This window comes from Mytilus trossulus, chromosome 14, assembly GCF_036588685.1.
Source record: "Mytilus trossulus isolate FHL-02 chromosome 14, PNRI_Mtr1.1.1.hap1, whole genome shotgun sequence".
In the NCBI taxonomy this organism is placed as follows: domain Eukaryota; kingdom Metazoa; phylum Mollusca; class Bivalvia; order Mytilida; family Mytilidae; genus Mytilus; species Mytilus trossulus.
This window is the reverse complement of record NC_086386.1, coordinates 64,187,800-64,210,464: the sequence shown is the minus strand read 5'-3', so window position 1 is coordinate 64,210,464 and position 22,665 is coordinate 64,187,800. Positions and strand designations below refer to the sequence as shown.

General features: G+C 32.4%; 1 protein-coding gene across 2 annotated transcripts in view; it reads left to right on the top strand.

The window, feature by feature from the left end:
- The first annotated feature begins 3,974 nt into the window (after nt 1–3,974).
- Nucleotides 3,975–22,665, top strand: part of LOC134695828 (circadian locomoter output cycles protein kaput-like) — a 56,728-nt gene continuing 38,037 nt past the window's right edge. For both annotated transcript variants that reach the window (XM_063557260.1, XM_063557259.1), the window contains exons 1-4: nt 3,975–4,199; nt 17,820–17,873; nt 20,620–20,771; nt 21,300–21,391. In XM_063557260.1, the coding sequence (XP_063413330.1) occupies nt 4,138–4,199; nt 17,820–17,873; nt 20,620–20,771; nt 21,300–21,391 (360 nt within the window). In that variant the 5' untranslated portion in view covers nt 3,975–4,137. The remainder of the gene's footprint in view (nt 4,200–17,819; nt 17,874–20,619; nt 20,772–21,299; nt 21,392–22,665) is intronic.

Sequence of the window (22,665 nt, the reverse complement as noted above, 5' to 3'; positions counted from 1 at the left end):
ACGTAATCAGAGATCAACATTTCAATTAGATTGAATGCCTACTATTATTGTTAATTTTACATTGATGTTCTAAAAAGGAATTACACATTCACCAAAACAGTAAAATTGACTTCATTTTTGGAAAATGTTTCTGTAACAAATATAGCTACCTCTTTACAAGCAGAACCAATTACAATGGAAGTACCGACTATCACTGTACTGGCTTCCGACGCTGCCAACTAAACTCCTTACAAAGTATAGATTTATTTCGTATTCGAGCCTTTTTTCACCTACTAAGCTATCTATTCTAATTACTAGTAAACTCGGTATACTCAAATACCTGGTAATAAATTGCCTTTAAAAATAGTGGAATTAATTACTTTTGGAGTGTCAAAAATTCGTTGGAATTACTTGAGAAATTGCAGGCTTATATTTTGGTGACTTCAAATCTGAACAAAGTTTCGATTTTTCTTATATACCACTTTGCCTCATAATCTAAATCACACACCTGATATAATGAGCATTTAAAAAGTCGGAATGATAATATATATATATGTTTAACTCTTTCATGTCATTCTTTAGTAACAACAAACAAAAGAACTATATGTCAATTGGACCTTTTTTAATACTGTAATTTAACTTCCCTCGCAATTTGACTAGATACCATTTTTTTCGATTTTGAGATACCGTATATCGTCAGGTTATCGGAATTCCCATGGGACTAACTGTGTACCACTTATTACAGACCTGTTTCTGTATTGTATTGTTACGTGTTACAATTTATGATGAAAATCAGCAAAGACCCTCGCAAACAACATCTGCCGATTGAAAATTGTAATAACACTTTTAGATATTTGGATGATATATTTGCTCTCAATAATGACGACTCCAGTATGTACACTTAAGATATTTATCCTGTCGAACTGACTACTAACAATGCATGAGCACTGCCCTTTCCTGGATCTTGAAATCTATATCTTTAACGTGAAGCTTAATACCAAACTTTACGATAAAAGAGGTGATTTTTCATTTCCTATTGTTTTAATTATCCATTTGAGTTTAGATGGTGATGTTCACTTGTCACCATCGTATGCATGTTATGGTGGATAATGCACATATATCTCAACTGGTTCGACTCGCTCGTGCATGTATACATGCAACAACGTAATTGATTTTAAAGAACTTAAGAAACATTTGTATTATATACTGATAAATTATTACACCAGGGTTTTTAATATTACAATATTGTTAAAGCAATTGTTACTTAATTTTATCATCGATACAAGGACATCATTTTAAATATGTATTCGTAAATATAAATCATCAGGCAGACATCTTATCGTTCAGGTATTTCACATCCAATATTTAATGGTAATATTCTTTACAAAGCACAACATTGTCGTCATTCACCTCAACAGCTAATCAAACCTTTATAAAACAGACTTATTAGGAAGGGTTATAGTTACAATACTGTTGCCAAGTCATTAAGAATTGCATATATTGGTATTAATATTGATTCACTCATAGGGTCTTTGCATCGGAAATAAACACATTTATTCTAAAAACAGTTTCTGGCATGATACGGGTTTATATGTTCTCATAATTTTATGATGGTATGAAACTAAACCCAGAACGGGAGGGATTGTTCTTGAACTTCATATGATAAAGATATAATCTTTCCTGACTATGTTAAAGCTGGCATGTCAGTCACTGCTATATAGCTAGTAGTCCTTTTTTAATGTATGTATCATTGTCATTTTACTTAGTTTCTTTTGTTACCTATTCTGACATTCAACTCGGATTTCTTTTAAACTGAGTTTTACCATGGAAGTATTATATTGACAATTAAATACTTCCATCACAAGTTCCATGGTTTTACTGTGCCGGTATTGCTATATGTGTTCCTTTATTCTTTATTGGCTAGAATCATGTCCCAAGACAGGAGCCTGTAATTCAGTGGTTGTCGTTTGTTGATGTGTTACATATTTGTTGTTCGTTCATTTTTTGTACATAATTTAAGCCGTTATTTCTCTTTTGAATTGTTTTAAATTTGTCATTTCGGGGCCCTTTATAGCTGAATATGCGGTGTGGGCTTTACTCATTGTGGAAGGCCGTACACGGTGACCTATTGTTGTTAAATTCTGTGCCATTTGGTCTCCTGTGGAGAGTTGTCTCATTGTAATCATACCACCTGTTGATAGTGTTTATAATGCTTTTTTGTTAATATTTTATATCAATATATGGAACTTGTTTATACCAGCTTTGATTATTCGGAATATCTTCTAATTTTCACTTACTACATTTTGTATAAACTTCAAGATTTACCTGTATTATAAAAACCTTTTTTTTTTTTAATGTGAAATTTTTAGAAGGGTTAAAATATTTCGCAGTGGTGTCTTGTCATGGCTTTGTTTGGACTTGTTTGTTTGCTTTTTGGCCTTGAATGTTTGTCCCAAATATTTTATTAATTGTGCATCTGCATTCAGATATCGCAGATCAAATTTATTCGTTCATAGTGTATTAATTTACGTTTTTTTATTGAGTTAAGCCTGCCAATTGATATTTTATCGTGTGTTTTTCTATGTTGTGATGTTATGCTATTGTTTCAGAAAAAGGGATAAGGTTTGGTACCATTAAAACGTTTAATCCCTCTGCAAATGTTTGCACCTGTCCTAAGTTAGGAATCTGATGTACAGTAATTGCCGTTTGTTTATGTATTTTATACGTGTTTCTCGTTTTTCGTTATTTTATATAGATTATACCGTTGGTTTTCCTGTTTGAATGGTTTAACACTAGTAATTTTGGGGCCCTTTATAGCTTTTTGTTTGGTGTGAGCCAATGCACCGTGTTGAAGGCCATACATTGACATATAATGGTTTACTTTAAATTTTTAAATTGTTACTTGGATGGAGAGTTGTCTAATTGGCACTCACACCACACTCTTCCTATTTACACGATATATTCTATTGCATATGTCATGTTTAGACATTTTAGAGGATGTGATAATTACAAATTTGTAATAATCTTTTATAAACAATATCATCGACATTATAACAAAATCGTTTACTGAAAAGAATCTTAGATCATTTATAATTTTTATGGACAAAGTGAAACCGAAGTTGTAAATGAACAGTCCGCACAAATGAACATAATAAATAGAATGATACAAATAATAAATACATGCAAGCAGATTCTTAGATTCCATCACACATATCAAAATCACATCTTAAAGAAATGCACCTTATGTGTAGCTATCATGATTTTGAGTTTTTGCTGGTATCCAAAATCAAAGCTATGGAAGTTATTTTATAAGAAGCATTTGGTAACCCATGCAATTCAGTAGTGTCTCTTCCATGGCAGTCTTTAGTCGGGTGGATCCAAAGGGTGTGGAGTTCCGGGGATTGGAACCCCTTTTTGACGATCAATGCATTTGAATGTGGACCTATGGATGGACCCCCACCCATTTTATCCTGAGTTAGGAACCCCTTTTTGAAATGGCTCGATCCGACTCTTCAAGTTCACTGAGTTGTCTTAAACATTAATATTAAATAATAAGCAAACGACGCGAAAGTGTTCGGTACACACTGAATATTACTGTGCAACACAGTTAAATATCGAGTCACATGGGGAAAACAGAGAACTTGTTTGTCAGAAAACCTAGCCGCTTAGCAGAAAAGACTGTCAAACATACAAACATACTATCCACACTGATCTGTGTCCACACTAATTGTTGCAAATTTGAAGAGGAAAAAAACGTATACAAATTATTCAAACACTAAAGTTACCAGTGATTTATCATTATTATGATAATCCCTGAAAATTTCAGAGATTATACATAATCCCTTTAACCAGTTAACATATTTACTGTAGAGATTTCAGTTAATCTGTTAGCGCAATTTCATTGGTTGAACGGTTTGATTACAGTCGTAACTACCTCATTGACGGGAATGACCGAGCAGGTACGATTGTTCTTAATTAATGTACTGGTTCCCGGTATAGAAAAAGACGCTTCTACTTCAGATATACCACAAAAGGCTCAGGTTATTTACTAACGAATGTCGATATGTGATCCCAAAACGGTATGAAAATGACCACTATGAGTAGCCCAACATCATGTAGATCACCATTCAAGAAGACTTTCGTGTATAATTCATCACCATGAGTTTTGGAAAACGTATATGTACAACATCATCGAGAGGATCCCGTCTAACTCTTGATAGGTACGTAATTTGTATTTATAATCAAAACCACTTAAATTTTTGACAAGCACCTGTCATGTCAACATATTTTGACCCATGTTTAGAATAGACCGTTATCAGTTCATGTGTCTTGTACCTTTCTTTATAAATTAGAATTTCACATTTCTAGTATTAATTCCGTACAGTATTGTGGTAGATACTAAGATAGATATATATAGGAAGATGTGGTGTGAGTACTGTGACTGTTTTGAGGTAAATTATTATGAAATCATGGGAAACCTATAATTGTAAATGTAAATATAGATTAAAATCTTAAGTGATGTACATGTAGGACACATATTGATAACATAACATTTTGGTACCAAAACTTTTCTTCACATAAAATTAAGAAAGGAAATGGGAAATGTGTCAAAGTGACAACAACCCGACCATAAAAAAGACAACAGCCGAAGGCCACCAAAGGGTCTTCAATGTAGCGAGAAACTCCTGCACCCGGAGGGGTCCTTCTGCTGACCCCTTAAAAAATATGCATACTTAACTAATTATTCACAAGAAACTAAAGTTAAAAATTATACAAGACTAACAATGGCCAGAGGCTCCTCACTTGGGACAGGCGCAAAATTGAGGCGGGGTTTTACATGTTTCTGAGATCTCAACCCCCCCCCTATACCTCTAGCCAATGGAGAAAAGTAAATGCATAACAATACGCACCTTAAAATTCAGTTCAAGAGAAGTGACTAATTTAGTCTGAGTCCGAGGTCAGAAGATGTAACAAAGGAAAATAGATAAAATGACAATAATACATAAATAACAACAGACTACTAGCAGTTAACTGACATGCCAGCTCCAGACCTCAATTAAACTGATTGAAAGATTATGTCTTCATCATATGAATATCAGGCACAATCCCTCCCGTTAGGAGTTTAGTATCATACTATCATAAAATATATGAGAAGAACATAACCCGTGTCATGATACATAGTTCATTTCTGTATCAGAACACCTGTATTTGAAAGATGTTGTTTTGGTTTGATATATAATTCTAATATGACATGCTTCTTTTGCATTGCATGCTCTAAATTCAATAAAATTTATTTGCACATGCGTATATTCACTACTGCAGAATAATGATTTTTTATCAAATTGGCATGCATTTAATAGGTAGTCGGTAAAAGTGGTAACCCGAACCCGGACCCGAACCGGAATTTGCCGGAAATTTGCCGAACCGGAAATCTATTTTACGAATTTTATGCACTTTGCGTTTAGATTTTTTCTACTTACATGTATGTTTATGCATTTGATGTATAATTAAATTCTTTCTCATGTATGAAAAGATTTTTGTCAAAACATCACTAACAAAAATAAAATTAAGGTTTATTCATTTCCACCTCGGTAAAAGTGGTAACCCGAACCTGAAAGTTTTTCTCTAACCAAACCTTCTCTAACTAAGTGTTTTAAATTCGCTTTATAATTTTATGCCCTGAATGTAATAATCTTGCATATTTTACTAAAAATTGTTTTTACAACTTTGCCGAAAACTTTTTATCGTGGAAATTAAAAAAAAAGTTCACCCAAACCCGAAAGGGAGACAACTCAATTTGGATTTGATTTTTGGGGCGATTATGATGCTACTCGTTAACTCGGCCTATGCCGAAATTCGGACCATAACTTCGGCCTATGTTGATTATTGTGTTTTCTGAATTATTATTTCTTTTTACTATATATAGCATTTCTGTTTTGTTTTGCCATAGTGACACTATACAAATCCTGGAACATATTAACAAAATAAATAAAAGACCCCCCCATGCAACCGTAACTATCTGCTTGTTAATGTCATAAATGTATTCAATATGTTTGTGTGTGTTTATTTTGAGATTTAAGTGTGATTCCTCAATCTTTATGTTTAATTTATTTAAAATTCCTCCACTGCGAAGGCATCCAAGTTATTCAGCACTTCTATGAAGAGTCTATAGCACTATTGGTTCTTTAATTCAAATTTTTAGCCTCAATTGAGCACATAATTGTTTTAAGTGAAGATTCAAATTGTTAATCCTTCCTCCTGGTCAGCCTATATCGTTATAGTAATTCGTTTGTTCTCGCAAAAGGAACAGCACTTTTTTTTATTGTTCTTCATCCTAATGTATAGTGAGGCCTTACATTTTTTTGCAAACTTCATTTTGATTTCTATTACATTTCACATATCAAAATACAAATGATCTAAATAGGCATAATGAACAGTTCAACTGTTCTGATTCTATATAAAATATTAAAAAAAAAAATATTAAAAAAAAAAATATTCTAGGACTTCAATGACTTTTTTTTTTTTAATGCAATATTCATGTACACATTTGGCAGTACTGGCATGAAAATACGGATTTTTTGTGTTATTAAAATTTGCTGTTACAAAATATAAGAAATTATTATAAATTAAGGAATGTATCTCCCTCATGCAAAGCTCTGATTCCTTTCACGGATTTGGCTATACTTTTTGAACCTTTTGGATTATAGCTCTTCATCTTTTATACAAGCTTTGGATTTTAAATATTTTGACCACGAGCATCACTGAAGAGACATGTATTGTCGAAATGCGCATCTGGTGCAAGAAAATTGGTACCGGTAATTTTATTACTACCACTGGGTCGATGCCTCTACTGGTGGACTATTAGTCCCCGAGGGTATCACCAGACCAGCTGCCAGTACTTCGGTACTGGCATGAAAATACGGATTTTTTGTGTTATTAAAATTTGCTGTTACAAAATATAAGAAATTATTATAAATTAAGGAATGTATCTCCCTCATGCAAAGCTCTGATTCCTTTCACGGATTTGGCTATACTTTTTGAACCTTTTGGATTATAGCTCTTCATCTTTTATATAAGCTTTGGATTTCAAATATTTTGACCACGAGCATCACTGAAGAGACATGTATTGTCGAAATGCGCATCTGGTGCAAGAAAATTGGTACCGTTAATTTTATTGCTATACATAATTGGAAAATGTTATCAAAATAGAAAAGAACTTAGTGAGTGAAATTGCTCATAAGGATAACTTCACATTATAACAATTGTCCCATTCTATGCAGCATCTAAAACTATGCATCCCAATTTGAAGTGTCTCATAATCACTGGGGGGTAAATGTGATCTCCGTAACTGCAGTTACGTATATCCAAAGATGGTGGACGATATTTCTTTTGTCAATTTTGTAATATTAATGTGTTCTTCTCGGTATATTGTGTCTTTTTTTAAACGTATTACTAAATTTGAAACTGTTCTTTCATAATTCAACCGCTAAATTGAGAAAACACGGCCATCTAAAATATCGTGATGCTATGGGTAACCGAAGTAAATGAATTGTCAAATATTAATATCCGTAACTGATTTTATTTCTTAACAATTCAATCATGTATCAAATGAAATAAATTTTTCAGGTTATTAAAAGTGAATTAAATATGAATCAGAATTATTCTTCAAAGTCTTAAAAAGTTATAATGTAATAATATTGATTAGACTACCAATTCTGTAATTCTATATTATAGTCAGCAGTACGATAGCGAGGTAAAGTTCGGGGATTACAGATGAAATATATAAGTAAAATTGAAATCGGACAGTCTTTTAGCAATTGAAAAAATATATATAAATCTCAAACACAAATACACCAAACGAATTGATAACAACTGTCATATTCTTGATTTGGTACAAGCATTTCCTATGTAGAAAATGGTAAATTTAACCTGGTTGTATTACTAACTAAGCCTCTCACTTGTATACGAGAGTCATATAGAATTCCATTATATTAACAGCATTTTTTTTTAGCAAAACAAACAGACAAAATTGAGGGAACAATGTATCAGTCAACATTATTTACTGTAAAACAAAATTTAAAACTATTTCAACAGAGAAACACAAAATGGCATATTTGAAGGCCGTACATTGACCTATAATGGTTTACTTTTTTTTTTTAATTGTTATTTGGATGGAGAGTTGTCTCATTGGCACTCACACCACATCTTCCTATATATTAACACTTTAAAGATCAAGTTTATAAGCCAAATTTGAAGACAAGAATACAAAATGACCATAGCACCGTATCACAATGGCGGTATATACGAAAACTGATGCACCCAAATAAAATTATAAATTAGTAAAAGAGAGTAAAGGCTAACAATATACAAAGACAAAACACAAAGGCACAATATCACGTACATCAGGTGATAAACAACAAGTAACAAAACACTACATTTCAAAACCCCCAAGAGTGCCAGAGAATTGGAGAAATGGTTTTCATTGGTAGATTCCTCCACGAAAACCATAGTCAAAGTGGAGAGTCCGTTTTGCTGTGCGGGACGCACAAGTACGTATCCACGTCCAGTCAGAATTGGGACTTTAAATTAGATGCCTCGTGTACAAAGAATTCCGTGCTCTTTTTACGTTAATAACCCTTGTAACAATTATTTGAGGGGTCAATAGATGGCATGTGGCAAAGATAAATTTCCGTCCCTATCTAATCTGCTATTCCCGTGGCTGTCGAAATGTCTTCGACCTTCCCCCAGGACGGCCTCTGATGCAAAACTTGCATGAACCTGTAACTTCTGTATCTATTTTTTTAAAAACTTTTTGTCATCATGAACATAAATATAATAAAAAGAAATTGTGGTACGAATGTCAATGAGACAACTCTTCACAAGAGACCAAATGACACAGAAAATAACACTTATAGGTTACTGTACGGCCTTTAACAGTGAGCTATGCCCAAACCTCTATTAAAGGCCCCGAGAGACAAATGTAGCATAATTCAACAAGTCAACTGATGGCCTTATTTAGGTACACAAAAAATAAATAACGATAGGCATATATGTAACAGCAACAAACGACATCCCCAGGATTGCAGACTCATGATTTTGATTAGGCCTAGGCATATACAGAATATGGCGATGTTAAACATATTAGCTGGCGCCAAACCCTCCCTTAACCTGGGACAGTGGTGTAACTGTACAACATAAGAGCAGGCTAAAAAATCTTATTTTAGTACATTTTAATGAGACAGCAACTTAACAACAAATATTTATCATATTTACAAAAATCTTCCGGAGACCAAAGAGGTGAAAAATATTCGAATCAATTAGAATGAATTATCGCAAACTTCGTCACAACAGCTATGAATCAAATTCGGAGAATTTTTTTATATATCTGCGACAAGTGAAATTTAAATTACCAAAAAAATATGTGCCTGTCCAAAATCAGGTGCCTGTAAATTCAGTGGCTGGCGTTTGTTGCTTTAGATTACATCCCCCCCCCCCCCGCCCCCCCACCCCCCACCCCCCCCCCCTTTTTTGTTGTTATGTATTTAAATCAGGCCGTTACTTTTTTCTTTTGAATTGTTTTACCTTATTTTATTTCGGGGCCTTTTAAAACTTACTGTGCGGTATCAATTTTGCTCATTGTTGAGAGCCGTACTGTGATTTGTTATAGTTAAATTCTTTGGTAGAGAATTGTCTCGTCGGCAACCATGTCCATTTTTTTCTATTATTTAAAGAATTTTCGAGGCCTTGTATTCCGAGCGATCTAAGAAGTATATCTTTATTGATCACTAGGATTTCATCATCGAGGTTGTAAACTCGATGAATCTTACTAAGAAGTGTCGGTTTCCGGGCGAATATCGGTTGCTTTCGCTTTGCACTTGTTCTCATAACAAAACAAATTTCGGACGCAATTTTTTTGCTTTTTTTTTCTGTTGGTGTCTTCAATAATGTCTTTTATTGTACATGTAAATGCTCTTTGTGGGTCCATTTGATGGGAATGAACATGTGCTTCTCCATTAGTAGACTGCTGAAATTTAAAGCGTGGGTCAAGTAAAAAATACTGAACTCCGAGGAAAATTTAGAACGAAAAATCAAATGGCAAAATCAAAAGCTAACACTCATCAAACGAATGAATAAAAAGTGTCGTATTACTGACTTGGTACAGACATTCTCTTATGAAGAAAATTATTGATTAAACCTGGTTTTATAGCTAGCTAAAAATATATACTTGTTCCTATACCTAATGTTCATTAGTTTTGAAAACACTAGAAGATTTCGTCACGATAAAATCACAGAACATTAAATCTGTTCTTTAATAACTAATAAAAGTGTATAAAAAGAACAGGAACATTCCCTAAAAGTATATAATTATATAAGCTCAAAACGTCATACTAGTCTTTCATTTAACCTTTTCAAATATAGCTATATGATAGTTAACTTTATTACCGAAAACTTTTTAAGAATAAAATTCTAGATGTCTATAATTTCAAGGAGTCACTATACTCGAACTATGATTTCATAAACTGTCACACAAACTTAACATTAACCAAGAAAACAAAACATTGACCAATGAACCATGAAAATGAGGTCAAGGTCAGATGAACATTGCCAGGCAGGCATATACAGCTAACGATTCTTACATACAACAAATATAGTTGATTTATTGCTTATAGTTTAAGAAAAACTTACCAAAATACAAAGAGATTAACACTGAGCAATGAACTGTGAAAATGAGGCCAAAGTCAAATAGAACCTGTGTGACTGATATAGATCATAAAATATTTCCATACACCAAATATAGTTGACCTATTGCTAATATTAGAAAAAATGACCAAAACTCAAAAACTTTACTGTGATCACTGTACCATGAAAATGAGGTCAAGGTCAGATGACACAAGCCAGTTTGTCATGTACACATTACAGTCCTTCCAAACACCGAATATACTAGACTTATTGCTTATAGTATCTGAGATATGGACTTGACCACAAAAACTTAACCTTGTTCACGATCCCTATGTCCAGCTTTCTGCGACTTTTATCACAGACTGGACAATAAAGTTACATAATATGCATTCATTCTCAAAACATTTACTTGACTAAGTCTCAATATTCCAACCTGATCTCCTTAATTCAAAACAGTAACAAATATAGCAGCTTATTTTTCTCCAGGAGAGTTACATTTTCTTTTGTCAAGAGACATAAAAATTCAGAAGATTTATTTAAATGTTTAAATTACAGCTATGTAATCATAAGAAAGCCTCGATATGCGTGCTTATACTTTCCGTTAGGGACAACACCAAACTGAGATCGATGTAAGATAAAAAAAAAAAAAAAAAAAAGAAAGTAAAATAAAATAGTTTAGGGGTGCGGAAAGCTTTCCGTTATGAATTTCTTTAAACTTATTTTCTTATATTGTTATTTCCAGTAATTTCAGTAATTCATAATTATACACAATATGCAATTCGGCGGAATATTTATCATAAATATTTATTTATTAATTTACTTATTATTAATTAATTTATTTATTTATTTATTTATTTATTTATTTATTTATTTATTTATTTATTTATTTATTTATTTATTTATTTATTTATTTATTTATTTATTTATTTATTTATTTATTTATCTATCTATCTATTTATTTATTTATTATTTATTTAATTTAATTTATTTACTTTTTTCTTTCTTTCTTAAATTGTTTGTTTGTTTGATTATATATCATGTATATATTTAAAAGTTCAATTGTTGGTCTTTTTGTTATTTTTACTGTTTTTTATAGGACAATAGTCCTATTACCACCGACGTTGTTAAAATTTTTCGAGAGCCCGGGTTTATTATACCAATTCATTCATCCGGAATTCGATACAGTTTTATTCCGTCATTTTAACTACGCATACTATTAAAAAAAACGAGTGGTCTCCCTTTCGGGTTCGGTTTTCCTCTTTTTCGCTTGGAAATGAAATAAATCGTTATGTTTTATACAGGTTGGAAAAAATCTTTGTGTTTTTAAAATGAAAGATGATTTTCTTCAAACGAAGTCTTAGTGTCCATTCAAGAATTCATATAATACAGAGATATAAAGAAAAATAGGTTGCCGAGATCGGGTTACCACTTTTACCAAGGTGGAAATTAATAAACCTTAAATTTTTTGTTTGTTAGTGATGTTTGGACAGAAATCTTTTCATACATGAGATAGAATTAAATTATACATCAAATGCATAAATGTTGGTAGAAAAATCGCAACGCAAAGATCTTAATATATGTAAAATAGATTTCCGGTTCGGCAAATTTCCGGCAAATTCCGGTTCGGGTCCGGGTTCGGGTTACCACTTTTACCGACCACCCATTTAATATATTTGTATTATATTTTTTACCTGTACCATAAATGCTTGGGCAAAAATATTCCCTAATATAATGCCTACCCATGTTAAAACTAAATTAAGTATAGCTTGCATCAAATATTTTAAAATTCATTAATCCAACGCATAGATGAGGTTGGCAAGTAGAAATCTAGCAAGTATCACAGTAATACACCTTCCTATTGACTATCCTTTTAACAAAAATTGCAGAATGCTAGACATACATTTGGGCTGTGCAGTGTAAACAGTTTAATTGTTTGTATGAAGCTTTATATATCAGGCTTTAATTATTCAAGCTCTGTAAACAGATGGGTTTATGTAGGGTAATATAATGTTATTATGAATACAAAGTTTTGTTCTGTCATATGTCTATTGTCCTTGACCTCATGATTTCATGATATTATGACTGCCTTAAAAATTCTCTAAATTCTGTCACTATTATATCATCTACAGTCCAGTCAAATTATATCATATGTTTCACCATAAATATATCATGATTATTTTTCATGGTAAGACAGAAGTATAATTGAAAAGGTTTATATTTAACAAAAAGTACTTTTGTCATTTAATATGCATCTGCATTAAAAAACGAGGACACAAGAGGATACATGTTAATTTGACATGTTTGATATGAATATCAACCCTGATTTGTACAAAATATACTACATGTACACATACACCATTGGACACAATTAGCTAGATTTTTAACATGCCAGTAATAGCAAGGTAAAAGACTAAAAGTTGGCAGGAAAACATATTACCTCACCCAGCACATTATTCTGACTCCGAGCCAACTATTCTTTGCTGTTACTCAAAAATGCAGCTTGCTTAGCGGAGAAGCAACAAACACCAATTGTCCAACCCACAACCTCATGCACTGGAGACGAATATACTACCCCAAGACCACCAAGTCAGTTGATGACACAAGTTTATCTGTTACACTGGTAAAGACAGTAATAATGTTTGTATGTTATGTTGGTGCTTGATTTTCCTTTTATTTTCAATAACAGAGAATAGAAATTAAACAATTTGTCATTTTTTTATGAATTTATATATAATTTATTATTTCTGAAATGATTAATACCGAATTGGATCTTTCATTGTAAAGGACACATTTTGTACAATTAAGTTGTATTGGTCATGTTAATCAAAAGGGCGAAAAATCTACTGAAGTTCAAGATGCTGTAATAGATACTCAGAATGCTATATTGTGTATCCTGTCTTGAAATTGCATGTCCCAGTACATGTGACCTTTTTCGAAGTTTGAACATCATATTTTTTCTAAAATATACAGTGTACATGTGTACATATTGTTTCATGTTAACATGGTTAAGAAACATCAAATAATATAGGTCACCCTCACCTACTTTTGATATAAACATGTGAATGACTTGTATCGTCAAATATATATTTTTAATTATATATATAAAGGCAGACTAAAACCACCAGAATGTGCAGGGTTGTCTCCAGCCATTTTTAAAAGGGGGGGGGGGGGTGTCCCTAAACCAGGACAAAGAGGGGTTCCCCGACCCCCAACCGCTGGATATGTGCCTGATGTGGATGTTAAATCTGATGAAACAAGACCCCAAGTTAAAAATGATATAAAAAATAAACTAAAATTAACATAATTAGTTTGTTGTTTTTACCTTTTTTTTCAATCAGCTTCTGTCAAAATTGAAGCATATGACAATTGCAAGTGATTACTGAACAGGGATAAAGTTAGAGAGGTCTGACTGGACATTGCAATAATTTTTTGCCATAATAAGGAAAAATTTTACATTACAATTTTAAATGTTTTGATCCCAAAATATGATAATGGCGACTGTCAGCTGATTCCCTGCTTATTTTTCAATGGCTTCAAAATATCCTGATCTATTTTTTTTTCAACAATTTTAAAATGCACAATATGGGGTTTCAAGTACATGTGCTATTGGGATAGCTGTTTCTTTTCATACAATCCCTTCTTTTTTCAAATCCTCGCTGAAACACTGAAAATGGTATAATATTTGCCTGTTATTGCGTAAACCCCTGAGGGTTTACGCAGTATATATTGGACGAGTGATGTAGTCTTTCGGAACACCGGATGTTATTCGGAACACTTCTGTTCTGTCCATGACCACCTTTCAAATACATGCGCAATAGCTATGAACACTTTTCAAATGCATGCGCAATAGCTTACTAATCTGTTGAATATGCATTAGCATCTTAAGTTGCTATAGAGATATTTTACGTATGTTCTTAAATTTATATAATACTTTCTTGCACACGACTACAAGCTGCTAATATTAACCTACATGCGTAGTATTTTAATTAGTCAAACGATGTAACCAGCTGTGCTAGATATGAGATAAGATTTTATGTAAACAATGAGCTTTATATTTTGAACGAGAATAATTAAACATAAAATCTTTAGAAAGAGTTTTAGTAGCATTTTATTTTAGATTTTACGTTAAGTGAAGATGTACATGTTTTTTATACTGAAATTAAAGGGAAGTCTTTCTTGCATATGATTAAATTACAGTTTTTTTTTTTAAGTGTTGCAACTTTAATAAAAAAAAAAATGGTTATTAAAAATAAAATTAAATAGATATTAAAAATGAAAAAATAAAATATTTTGAACAAGAACAATTAAAAAAAAATCTTTAAAAAAAGTATTAGCACTTTTTGAAATTTTACGTCTAGGATAGACCAAGGACATGGGAATCATAAATACGTGCCTCAAATAGGTGTAAAAGCGAGGATTTTTCAAAAAAAAAAAATCGTTTATTGAAAATAACGTTAAAATTAATTATGAAAGTCATGTCCGTATTTATTTTCATTAATATTGCAAATTTAAAGTTATTTTCTTTGTTTAAATATTGCAACATTCTTTACTTTTTTTTTAAAACAAGGAGGTCACATAATAACCTCTGGATCCTTTTCGTCATTAAAATGCGACTGATAAGTATAGTTATCGGTCGTCCCACCGTCTATATCACTCTGTTCAGCTCTTAATATTATTCCGTATCATGTCTTTGTGACGTCAAATACGTTGACCCGGCCTTAATAACTTTGACCCGGACATATCAGCGACGTCATAATGTTTGAACCGACGTTAATAACTTTGACCCGAACTTATCAAGTCATCTTTTGTGTGCTGGTGAAACAAAGAAAACACTTCTGAAACACGCAAAAATAGCCCGATAAATCGATTATCAGATTATCTGCATATTGATATTGTAAAATATCAGCTGCTTGACATTATATGAAGGCTTTTTGATCTCGTTCGCTACGCTCACTCGACAAAAAGCTTCATATTATGTCTCGCAGCTGATATTTTACGATATCAACATGCAGATAACCTGATAATCGGTACATATTCAATATGAAAAGGGGGGAAATAACCGTGACTGAAATCTAAATCTAAAATTTGTTTTAAAAAAATACACATTTGACCATGCAGATGTAAGAAATGATACTTCAAGCAATGAAACTACGAATTAAATGTGCCACTTTCATTACGACTGATAACCTAAAAATGAATCATGCATGCATTTTTAGCAGACTTAACCAGGTCGGCGATAAGATATCGAATATAAAAAAGAAGATATGGTTTGGTGTCAATGAGACAACTATCTACAAGACATCAAAATAACACAGGAGTACAAACTATGTGTCTCCGTACGGCCTTCAACAACAGACAAAGCACGTACCGCATAGTCGGCTATAAAAGGCCCCGAAAAGACAATGTAAAATAATCAGTCAAAAAAGAAAATCAACAAAGTCCGTATCATCGTATGCGTAACTTAGTTGCTCACCAGAGGAACGCTACGCAAACATTTAAACCCGCGTTCCATAACTTTGAAGTACGTCGAAAAGCAAAGGTATCATCACTATGCGCTTGGTGAACGCTTTTCCTGCAGGAAAATTTTAATGCCGAACATAAAAAAATTCATTCAGCTCAAGCGTTTGTCAAGCGTATACCTGTAAACTGCACGTAAATATTACACACTGCACGAGCGTTGAAAACGCTATAGATAAGTTTTAGACACGTTAAGGGCACATTGCATACAAAAATACTCGTCGCCTTAAAGCTTTCATTTAGGAGAAGTCCGATACGGGTGAAACTTCATCAAACCTACAGAAGATATTACACCCTCTCCAACCATGCAACATGGGACAAGACATAGAAGTACAGGAACTACTCCCATTAGTTTGAGCTGTACAAGATCTACAGCACTAATGATATAAGTATCAACCAGAGTTACAATGACGTGGTAGTAAGTCTTTAAAGGCCACCGAGCGGCCTCCATAATGAAAAAAAAATCTATTTAGTCGGCTATTAAATGCCCCGACCATTAAGATTTAAAAACAAAAATCAAACAAAACTAAAAAGCCTTATTGATAACAAAATAATTTACGAAAAAAACTTGACCGACATGAATTATGAACAACAACCACTGTACTACATGTTCCTGGCTTTAGAATGGACATTGGTACATAAACAATGTGGTGGCCATAAACCCAACCCTCCCTAATGAACCAAACCATAAGGACAACACATCGCAAGAAAAAAACTGTAAAATATCAGTTGCAATTCGCGTCCCTAAAAATATGGGTAAGGTGCACAATAACCACTTACATAAAAACAATAGACACAAATCACTGAAATAATCGCACTTACCGAAAGCTATTTCAAAGCTAGTGAACATGTAGACGAGTCAGTGGGCATAGACGGACTGGTAAACATGTAAACAGACGGGCGAATGTTACAGACTTATTGACAAACATTCTAATATAGACAGACCTGCAGTCGGGAATGTAGAAAGACTAGGAGAAACGCATAGGTACGCTGTACGCACACCCAATACACGTTTTAGGTCGTTTTGCACACGATACAGATATGATTGACAGGTTGAATGCATCAAATTTACTAGCGTATTGGTAGCGTGCATGCTTTTTTTTACCACGGCCGACGTACGTCGGATCTATACGTTCAATGATGTGTGAAGCCGGTATTACATTAGGTAAACAGGAATGCCTGTTTCTTAATTCTTATGCACAACAAAAGTAATATAAAACAATACATCTTTATTAAACAATTATCTAATACATATATAATGCCAAACAAGCATTTGGGTTTACGATTGCATTTCTTTTTTTTAAAGAAAGCAACTTGTTTATCAGTTGTTCATGATGCTGCATCAAATAAACTAGTTATTATTTAGTTGTTATTTCTCGAGTGATGCCACATAGCTATTAGGGGCATCTAATTTACCTGTCTGACATCAGTAATTTACTCTAGTGATGCCACATTACAAAGAGGTATCTAATTTACCTGTCAGTTATAATCTCAGTTGTAATTTACAATAGTGATGCCCCATAGCAAAGAACTCAAATAAAAGCAAATAACTGACAAATTAACATGATTAAGGAGCCATCTAATTAACATGTCAATTTTTTAATTTCACTGATCTTTTAATTATCAATTTTTATTTATTTCAGTGATGCCACATCACAAGGCGATGAATTTGAAGATGGAAAAAGTAACCACAAAAGGTAAACTTTAATATTTAAAGGGAGATAACTTATATTTTCTCAACAACAAAAACCCATATTTTAACCTAAGGAAAAGAGTCACCTGTTATGATTCTCCAGTATAATGTAAATACATGTATATGAGGTTGTGGATGATGTTTACAGAATACAGAATAATCGGCACACAAATTAAGAATAGAAAATATTAGGGTTCTAAATCACAAGAATATCTGCAAAAATTTAAGAATTTAGGGGAAAAATACTAATTACAGAAAAGAGCAATTTCCAGAATGCAGTTATCAAATAACTACAGAATAGCCATACTTTTAAAAGATAAACAATCATGAGCCAAAAAATAAAAGAATACAGAAATGAATTTCCCATCTTTAAATATTATAGTCTTGGAGGAAAAAAAACACAATTATATTGAGTCTGTTTTAATGAAGTTGGAATTATTAATTATTATCAAGCAAGAACGAGTTGATTGTTGAAAAATTTGGATAAATTAAAGTTATCCTATGAATATATTATATATATTTAATTGTATGAAAACTTTGTGAAACTCTGAAAATGTAAAGAATATCTTAAAACCAGTTTACCCATAAATAATCCGTTTTTAAAGAATACATACTTTTTTGGTGTAGTTACTTAGTCATGATCATTTTGCAATCGTATAGCTTCTATATGCATCTGTATTGTTACATAATTCCAATTTGTCTACATGTGTGATCCTTATCACAAGTTTTTAATAAGGAAAAGTCCTACATTAGTTGCAAATAAATAAAAAATATTGATAATTTGAATGAAATCAAGACAAAATGGGCATGAGGTATCCATCCATGACACAACATCAGTACATATGCACAGCTAAAAACATGTCACATTAAAAGCAGGTTAAAACTTTACTTAGCTCATCACATGAATAAGATTGTAATTCATAGAAATCACTATAGTGATAGGATAATGACATTTGGTATGCAGTTGTATTAGCATTGATACATCTTACTTCCATGGAGATAGTTTGGCCATGTGCTTCAGTCATGGTTCATTGACTTTTAATATTGTGCATATCTTAATTGTTAATGTCTTAATATTTTTGTTTTCAACATTTGCATTTTACTATCAAAATAAGGAAAAGGTGAGACATGTCTCTGAGTTAACAGTTTATTATAGTTTGTTCTTGTCTTGTGTGGTTGCAACACTCTCCCAGGTTGGGGAAGGTGAGGGCTAAGAACAACATGTTTAGCTAGCCACGTTCTGTGTGTGCCTATCTCAAGTCAAGAGCCTATAGGTTAATGGTTGTTTCATACTGTGTGTGCCTATCTCAAGTCAAGAGCCTATAGGTTAATGGTTGTTTCATACTGTGTGTGCCTATCTCAAGTCAAGAGCCTATAGGTTAATGGTTCTTGTTTCATACTGTGTGTCATATTTGATTATGTTTGTTGTTTTGAACTTAAATTAATTTTCTGCAACTTTACTTTATTGTCATTCCCATTTTGACCAGAACTGTTTCATCTACATGTATATCAATGAAATAAATTAATGTTAAAAAAGATGTACCAAATTCAGGTTTCTTAATGGTTGAATGATGCATCTAAACAGGTTATCATGAGTACAGAACTCATGTACTCCCCATAGTGAAGAACCCTGAAAATGTTTTGGAATAAAATTTGAACTAAATGAAGATGAAATTAAAACAAAATAATTTTTTATAGAACAATTTACGTAGGTTCCTTTCTATAAAAAGTATAATTGAATTTCTTAAACAACAATTTACTAATATCAGCTGCTAATGACTATTTTTAGCCCACAGACTCAGCAGTGGATGTGAAATATTATCTGTTTACATATAAATGATATATATGATTTGAAGGTTAACATTTCCATGTAGGAGATTTTTCATTTATATTTTAGGGATGATATATTTAGAAGTTTTGTGAGAACCAAAAAAGGCAGGAAATTAAACTTAATTTTTATTTTTAAAATCAGATTTGTGTTTGCATATCTATGTACATGTATATGTAAAAAGTAAAATACTGAACTCTGAGGAAAATTGAAAACAAAAAGTTTCTAATCAAATGTAAATATTAAAAGCTGACAAACCCATCAAACTAATGGATTTCAACTGCCATATTCCTGTCTTGGTACAGGCATTTTCTTATGTAGAAAATGGTGGATTGAATACATGTTATAGGTGTCATACCACCAATTAAAAGTCCCTATCTGTTCAACCAAATTTTACAATTTTCACAGCTTTCTAAATATTTTACCTTAAGTTTAACTTCATAGAAACCAGGTATATCCTGAATCGCACATGTATCAGCTTTCTACATGCCAATTTTCAACAGATGTTTAAAATCATATAAAAAAGAAAAGGTCTTCCGAATAGAGGTACCGCTAAAAATAACCCCTGGTTTTCTGGAAATCTTAAATTAGTATACTATGGAGTGCATTAATCCTCAATTTTGAATGCAAACTCATAAACAAGTAAATTTTAGCTCAAAATGGTCTTAACATATATCTCTTTCACCAAAAGTTTCCTTTCTGCCAATTTGTTGGTTAGTTTAAGTAAACAAAGACATCAAATGCACTATTTTTTGTCCGAGTAGGCCTACTTTCACATACGTTCTAAATTTGAGGGAGTAATTGGTGGTATGACACCTAAAGTAACCAACTAATGATTAAAAACCCTCAATTTTTCTTGTAACATTCTTATTTCTAACGATTCATGAGATCATATTGACAGATTTTCTGTTATTTGTTCTAGGGTTAACCGTAACCTCAGTGAGAAGAAGAGGAGAGACCAGTTCAATATGTTGGTGCATGAACTTTGTTCAATGGTATCAGCAACCAATTCCAAGAAAATGGACAAGTCTACGGTTCTTAAATCAACGATATCATATCTCAGGAACTATCAAGGTATTGAAAAGATATATTTTTGCATTGTTCTAGAACTATTTTTCAATCCCAGAGCTAGTAAAATATGATTTTGAGACTTTCTTGTGTTGCATTATGGGATAGGACAACACATTTCTGCTGTTGCCAAGGAAATAATCAATAACATGACATCATAAAGTATAAGCCACTAATCAGATAAACTGAATTTAAGGAAAAGTTGAAAACCCCTATTTTATTTTTTTTAGATTATTCAAAAATATTGACTGATTTAACAATATTGATGCTAATGACTTTGACCTTCAACCTAGAAATGGCAGCAGAGGTTATCCAATCAAAAGTAACTTTACATACCACATTACAAAATAATCATTAGTTTACTGCCTTAGTTAATTAAGCCAAGTGTTACTAAGATTATTTTATACCACCTTGCTGAGCATTGTACAAAAAAAAAACCATCAAGATTTAAAAATGTCTTCAACACTATAGTATGTATAGAATGAAAGGAAATTCAAAGAATCAGTGTTAAAACATGTTTGTATTACTCTGTAGAGACGGCAGTACAGGCAAAGACACATGAAATCAAAGAGGATTGGAAACCATCATTTCTATCTAACGATGAATTCATGCACCTTATGCTAGAGGTAATATATTAAGACCTATTAATTAAAATTAAAGGAAATGGTCCAATATGAATAGTATTTCTTACTGTCAGGGGCAGATCCAGACAACAAAAGGGGGGTTCCAACCCAGGATGAAAGGGGGAGGGGTCCCAAACTTGGATCTGCCTCTGTCCGTATATCAGATACTGTTCTTGTTTATGTAGTTGTTTGATTTTTTTGCTGTAGACTTTTTTTAAATTATGACATGCACAACCATTGGACTGTCCTTTCATATGTAGTGATGTATTGTTTAAGGATGGAAGCACACGCAAGGAACAGTCCAAAGATTTAAATGCTCAGTCTTAAATTCAAACTATGAACTACATCTGATGCCAGAACAACTTGATTAATGAAAATAAATATTAAAGATCACATATATACCCTCTACTTCTTCAAATTACTGCTTTGATTTCTGGCTGTTTTTAATTTTGTAAGAAAAACATGTTTTATTTAATTTTGAAAGTTCTGACTGATTACAAGTTATCTAGATCTAGGTACATGAAGGTAAAAGTAGATGTTTGTGTGCACTTCAAACTTCTCATAATTGTGTAGTCAGGCTCTAGATCCATTTGAAGTAGATGTAGATGTGGAAAGGGGGAATTTGTAACTTCGTTAAACTGCTTAAATCTCATCACATTTCATGTCTATACCAAATCAGATTATCTGGACCCTGTGTTGTGTGTTATATTGCCCACACCATGGCAAGTTTCTGGAGAAGATTTCACAAAAAAACTTACCACTAAGATTGATCGTAAGTCATGAACAATTCAGTATACCTACGATCAATTTAAATCGTAAGTTTTTTTGTGAAATCAACTCCTGTTCTCTAACTAAAGTTTGCCTCATCCAAATATCATAAAACTTGTACACAATGCATATTACCACAAAACACATATGAAGTACACATTTGGATAGCATCACTTTAACTGTTCTCTTGTTTGGTCCCTTTATAAGCTATATGCAAGTGGTGGTCCCATGGACATATTCTCAATTTATTTATATATTTGTTTGCATATGGTCACATGGTTTATATGAGAGTTTTTTTCTGTGATTACCTTTGTGCAGTTTAATATTTTTTCCAATTATGTTATGTTTTGAATTCTTAAGTTTTTTTCTGCCCATTTTTATTTGGCTAATTGAAAAGTAGAAATTCCCTTTTACAAGGAATTTTTAAACAATGTTGAATAACTGACTTACAAATTTCCTTACATGTTTGATTTCCTCCCTGATCGACTTTTAATCTATTAACACACTAT